The sequence below is a fragment of the Tupaia chinensis genome, unplaced genomic scaffold, assembly GCF_000334495.1.
Source record: "Tupaia chinensis unplaced genomic scaffold, TupChi_1.0 Scaffold148904_1, whole genome shotgun sequence".
Taxonomy (NCBI): domain Eukaryota; kingdom Metazoa; phylum Chordata; class Mammalia; order Scandentia; family Tupaiidae; genus Tupaia; species Tupaia belangeri.
In genome coordinates, this window is record NW_006208752.1 from 1,838,405 (window position 1) to 1,844,950 (window position 6,546).

At 40.3% G+C, this 6,546-nt stretch overlaps 1 protein-coding gene across 1 annotated transcript in view; it reads right to left on the reverse strand.

The window, feature by feature from the left end:
- Positions 1 to 6,546, reverse strand: part of MYH15 (myosin heavy chain 15) — a 157,760-nt gene that overhangs the window by 11,405 nt on the left and 139,809 nt on the right. The window contains exon 37 of the mRNA XM_006170764.1: positions 2,906 to 3,076. Coding sequence (XP_006170826.1) covers positions 2,906 to 3,076 — 171 coding nt within the window. The remainder of the gene's footprint in view (positions 1 to 2,905; positions 3,077 to 6,546) is intronic.

Here is a 6,546-nt window from a genome sequence, read left to right on the forward strand (position 1 = left end):
ACATTCATTCAACAAAGATGTCTACCACTCACCACACCCCAGTGGTAGGAACACAGCAGTTCACGAAACAGACACATGTCTTTCCTTGCATAAGCATGCATCCAATGAGAGGAAACAGACAAAGTAGAACACTGAGTATTTTTGACATGATGAATGCCATAGAGACACCATGGGAAAGGGAGTAGGGACTGGACAGGGAAAGGTTGTTGGCTGCTCTGCCTGCGAGGTGCTCTCCATACAGATATGTAGGCCTCTTTTCCAGCCTCTCCTTGTCAAATGTTACCTTTTAAACTAGGGAATCCCAAAGTCCTGAGACTTGTATGTGCCTGGTACTCAGATCCTACCACTTACTACCCTCACCTCCTTGTGGCCTGTTGATCCATACTGCTCTCCTTGTTCTTCCCAGAGGATTGTTAAGGCAAGGTCAGCAGCTGTGCAAGTTTCTTGTAGATGAAGGCCGTCGATTCTATTGTTTCCTGGGGTACATCTATCCTATCGTAACTTAACACATAGTTTTGTCTGTTGGGACATGACTGCTATTTTAAGTGCTTGTTAAAAAAATAAAATTTAAGTGATCCAAACACCTCAGAAAGGGAGAAGCTGCTTTACTAAAGCAAATCTCAGAAGTCATATAAGTTCACTTGTAAATAATTCTATATGTGATTCTGACAGATAACTGCATTATCATGTTTTTAAGAAAAAGAACCATAATTCCTTATTATCTAATATTCAGGAGCTCAGTGCTACTATGTTGTCATTGGTTCTAGGCCTAACAGTATACAAATCACAATAGAAAATAAAATCCTGTAACTTTAAATTTGAGTTGGAAAAACCAGTATTATGCATATATCATTTAGGAAAAAACTGCATAAATTCCTTGATTTGTATACCTATGTGCTTTTTCTCTTACACTAAAAAATCTTGGTTTTTGTATATGTTGTTGGATAAATAATTGTATTATTAGTCTTATTTCTAGTAGCAATAAGATATTATGTCAAAACTATAAATGCAGTTTGCTTTTTTTGCTTTTTTCTATTTATCTCCTCTCCTTATAATATATGCCATGAGGAGGGAAGAAGCTATATAGTCAAAACACCATGTTTTTTTTTAATATATTTTATTTTGTTTTAATTTCTTTTATATTTTCAATTACTACACATCACTTAGCTTGTAAAGTGAATTTTCCCAACATGAATACACTTCACATCAGTTCAGATGAGAGTACTATACATGTTATCATCAGCAGATATTAATCCATTTCTGTGTCCCATAAATGTCTTGCCTTTCTATTTCTCTCCTTAATGTCTTTCCTCACACTCTCCTTCTCCCACCCTGTCCCCACACTGTCTCCAGTATCTGTAACAATTTTCCATGTTTCTTTATCCTCTTATCTTTCAGTTTCCACCATAGAGTGCAGACAGTTGGCATATATTAAGTGGAGACATACAATATCTCTCCTTCATAGCCTGGCTTGCTTTACTTACCAGTAAATCTTCCATATTCAACTATGTTTAAAAGTCACTGAAATAATTCTTTGTATGTGCTTTATGTCCCCAACTTGATACATGTTTAACTTTGTTTACTTTCACTGGTGTTAAAATTTTAGGGATTGCTAGAGTTTTTCTCTTTGACTTAAACTTGTTTTTTTAATTATAAAGCATGTAAATTATTTATATGGTTCTTCAATCAAAACAACTAAACAAAGTACCTTCCAAAGGTCTAATTTCCATCTCTTTGTGCTCCTCCTATGGGTAGCCATTTTTGCTAGTTTTTAATTTATCCTGCCACAGTTCCTTTTTTAAAATATAAAAAATTAAACATTTCTTAATATTTCCCCCTTTCTTGCACAAAAGAAAATGTAGTCTCCACACGGCCTTTGTCTTTTACCATCATCACACTGCTAGACCTGATATCCAGGACATATTCTAGAGCTCTTCCCAACTCCTTTTTAATCAGCATGACTGTGTGGAAGTACCATAAATGTACATTGGAATTCCACTGTTGTACCATAAAGGTCCAAAAGCAATACCTTATTTTTCAGAGGCCCCTTTGAACCATCAAATTCCAGTTAAATATTCTTTCTATTTTTGTAACATTTATCATATGCCCTGTATATAGTCATTGAAATTGATTCAATAATTTCTAAAATCATGTTTTTTACTTAAGTTGTTAAGTTCCCTGAAGGCAGATACTATATCATTTCTGTCAACCTTTACTAAATCTTCACTAAGTCTTTTTTGATCCTGAATTTACTTGTTTTTCCTCTCCTTTCTCTGGCTGTTCGGAAATAGGCATTCTATGCAGAGGAAATAACAGAAGCAAAGGCACAGAAGCAAGACTGCAAGGATGTGTTTGGAAACAGCAGGTAGCCCCAGCTATGGGGAGCTCAGAGCTGGTGCGGGTGGCAGGGAAGAATGCAGTCACAGGGAAGGCAGATTTCATCCAGTCCATGCAAAATCCTATTTGGTGGCCCTGGGTCAAACAAGAAATTAATAAACATACTGAGATCTAATATTCTTTTATTTGTTTGTTTGTTTTTCATAGGGTGCATGCACTTGTCAGAGAGAAACAGAGACAATGAGAGGGAAAGTGAGAAATCGGCCCCCTGGTAGGGGGAATGGGCATACTGTAATCCCTTCTCCTGGGATTTTGGACACACACATATACACACACACTGGGCATAATTTTTAATGCCACTGGGTTTGGAATTTGAACTACAGTTGGCCAACCTCCTGCACTTTAACCACTATACCACCTGCTGGCCCATGAGATCTGATACCCTTAAAGATCTGAAAGTGCTAGAAGAAGTGATGAGGAAGGCAGGACATATTTGGTGTGACCCTCCAGGACAACAGACCTTGAATCTGAGGTTGTCAAGCCCATGATTACCCAGAATAACACCTACCCTGGATTCCAGTTTCTGGATTTGCTTTCTAGTCCCTGTCAGCGCAGTTTGCTCGGCTTCGTCCAGTCTTTTTTTCAAGTCTTTAATTGTCTGCTCCATATTCTTTCTCATCCTCTCCAAGTGGGCATTGGTGTCCTGCTCCTTCTTCAGTTCTTCTGATATGTTTGCTGTCTAGAAATGAGGGAAAGGAACTAAGCTAATCCAGCAGCCAATTGATTTTAACATTTCTGCCCATGATTTTCAGCTCCTGGTCTGCCTGGATGCCATGCCTTGCCTCTCTATATTTAAACTCTTCCCATTTTGCTCTTCCTAACCTCTGCCATTATATAGTTTATTAACAATAAGGCAGTAGAGATAGTAAGAGCTACAGGAGAGATTGTGGTGAGGAAATGGTGGAAACCATCTGCAGTTGAAGTATGTCACAGCACCTGTATTGCACCCTGCATGCATGCTTTGAAAGATCATATTGTTGGGGGCCAGCAGGAGGTGTGGTAGTTAAGGCACTAGACTTCCACGTGGCCAAAAGTGGTTCAAGTCCCAGACCTGGAAGCAAGCTTTTTGACTTTCCTCTCTCTCTGGACAAATTGAAAAATGATAAATAAGAAAAAAATTAAAATTAATTCCTTTAGAGAAAGAAAGACCTTATCGTGAGACATAAAGATAATTAAACACAAGTAAGAAATTATAAAATAAGATAAAAAGGACCAGGCACTTGACTGTGCTGTTCAAGTCCCAGATATGGTGACTTGAGAAATGAGGTGGGCCCATGTGCATTTGTGCCTAAAATCCTGAAAGGAAGTAGAAATGAAGGAGAGGGCACTGTGGCATGATAGTCCCCCAGGAAGGTGCTTCCTCTCTTTCTCTCTCTCCAACTAGCACACATGCCTTCTGGCAAATTAAAAATATTGGGCTGTTGGGAAAGTCATGATGAATTTTCTATGTTTGTCTATGCAGAAATGTGTCACAACTTTCCAGAAAACCCAATAGTAGCAATAAGATTATAAAATGAAAGAAAAATAACCAATTGAAATAATGGTTTTTAATTGGCCAGGGCACCAATTTTGTTTGTTTGTTTGTCTGTTGCTAGAAGGCATGTGCTCTCATCAGAGGAGAGGGAGAAAGAAAGGGGAGGGAGAGAGAGAGAAAGAAAAAGTGAGAAATCACCCTCTAGGGAGAATGGCCATGATGCAGTCCCACCTCTTCCAGTCTCCTCTTGGGACTTGGGGCATGCACACGCGTGCACTTGGCATGATTTTCAAGCTGCCAGGTCAGGGACTTAAACCACAAAGTTGGCCATGTGGAAACCAGTGATTTAACCTCCATGCCACCTTCTGGCCCCAAACGAGGGCACCACTTTGAAAGTACTAGAGTATCACTTATTTATTACAGTAACAGTTGTCATGTGATATACCGGCAAAGGTATGGAGGAGTGCCTACAAAAAACCTTTTCACGTCTCACTTCTATAATTCTGTGAGTCACTACTGCAAACAAGTTTAGGCTCCAGGAATTTGGCAGTAACAGATGCTCTCATTGCCAATAATCTGGCACAAGGAAGGTTAACTGTGAATCCTGCTCTTGGCTTTGGCTCTGTGTGCGAGGCCTTGGTATCTCAATGCAATTATTAAGACCTGTTTCATGAATCTCTCAGTGCATTTAATGTAAGAACACAGCCCTTCAGCCAAGACTTCTCTGTCTGTCAGGTTACCAACCATCTGTAGAATTTAAGTGTGAGACTTCCGTGCAGGTGGTGAGGGCAAAGAATGCATTACATTCTGCTACGTGAGGCTGAGACTCTGAACTAAACCATTGGAGAACTAGAAGGTGGGGGGAAGAAGTAATAAGTTCACTTTCCAACATGGTCAAGAAATTCTTATCAAGGCAAGCAAATTAAGCAAGTAGTATCTTCATAATGCATGACTGTGTAAATTTACCAAGCAAGAGGTAAAGTTATTCTTTTCTTAACCTATGTAGATTTTCATAAATGTTGCACGTATTATTTCTCCCTTGGCCACAAAAATTCTTCAGGCTTTTCACCTCGTTTTCATCAGTGAGCAGAAGTATGTTGATATGAAATGTCTGAGTGATAGGCATGCCTCCACATTTTCAGAGGGGGCTGGGTTCTGGCAGTGACTCTGCTGGCTGGGATGTGGTACAAAGATTTGGCTTGCTTCCCTAAGTGCTAAATAACTTGAGCAAATATAGACACAAGCTCTTCACCTCTTTTGAATTTTAAAATGATGAATATAAATTCTAATTGAATGTCCTGTCTCCCCACTCTCCATAGCCTTTTTAGCAAGGGGATCAGTTTCCTTTTTTGCACAGCAGGGTCAGGGGTGGTGCAAGTGGTTGTGCAGTTGATGGGGAAAAGGTGGAATCAATCCCAAATCACACTTAGTAAAATCTGGGGCTTTCAGAACTGGGTCCCCCCTACACATGCACAAACCTCTCTCCCTCTACTCTCCCTCCACTAATATTTTTTTGTCTTGTGACAATCTTCTGCTGCCATGCCTCACTTCCTTTTTTATAATAGTGTACATGTGTGCATGTGAGGGAGAGGGAGAGGGAGAGACAGCACCTTTGATAGGGTTTCATTATGCCACAATCCTCTTTCCCCAGCCCTCAGCTCCTCAGGATCCTGGGCACCTATACGCACACCTATACACCAGTGTGTTTTCTGGTGACCCAGGTATCAGCCCTGTGGCTTCTAGCACTGCAGTTTAGCATGCTACAGATTGTGCCACTTAGGCTGATGCCATGTCTTCTGAGAAGTGTTGCACTTGCCCATAGGAGGTGCCCGGAGGGTCGACAACCTTTCTCCAGTTCCCATGAAGGTGCAATCAAGACTGGCACTCAGCCCTGAGCTCAGCATCATTTAGGGAAAAGTGCACTTTCTTCAACAACTTTAAATTTGCAAATAAAGAAGGAATACCATCCTTAAAACCCTTCTTCACCTAACTGATTTTGCTAATCAAGAAGTAGCATTTGTTGCAAAAATATATGTATGTAAGTGAAACAAGCATTTTTTCCAGATTGTTGTCTTAAAACCATTACAGAATATATGAAACTAGCTACCTGTAAAGAAACACAGGGGGAACCAGCAGTTAGTGTAATGGCTATGTCGCTGGACTCTTACGTAGTCGACCGCGGTTCGCGTCCCAGACCTGGTGGCTTAAAACTCACGCCGGGCGCGTGTGCGTGCGTGCCCAAGATCCCAAGAGGAGAATGGAGGAGACTGAGATTGCGGTGTGACAATCCCCCTTGGGGGGTAATTTCTCGCTTTCTGTCTCTCTGTCTCTCTCTGTCTGTCTGGCGAGCGCACGTGCCCTATAGCGAAAACCTCTCCAAAATAAATAAATAAATAAATAAAATAAAGAAAGAAACATAGAAATTCTTTCTAGACACTAGATGTATCAAATCAAAAGTAGAAAGTGGATTAATTGAGAGAGAAAATGGATTAATATGTGTGTGTGTGTATATATATATATATATATAGAGAGAGAGAGAGAGAGAGAGAGAGAGAGAGAGAGAGAGAGGACTTGTTTTCATATGTTTTTTTTTTCACTATAGGGCATGTGCACTTGCCAGACAGAGAGAGACATAGAGACAGAAAGCGAGAAATCACCCCCCAGGGGGGATGGTC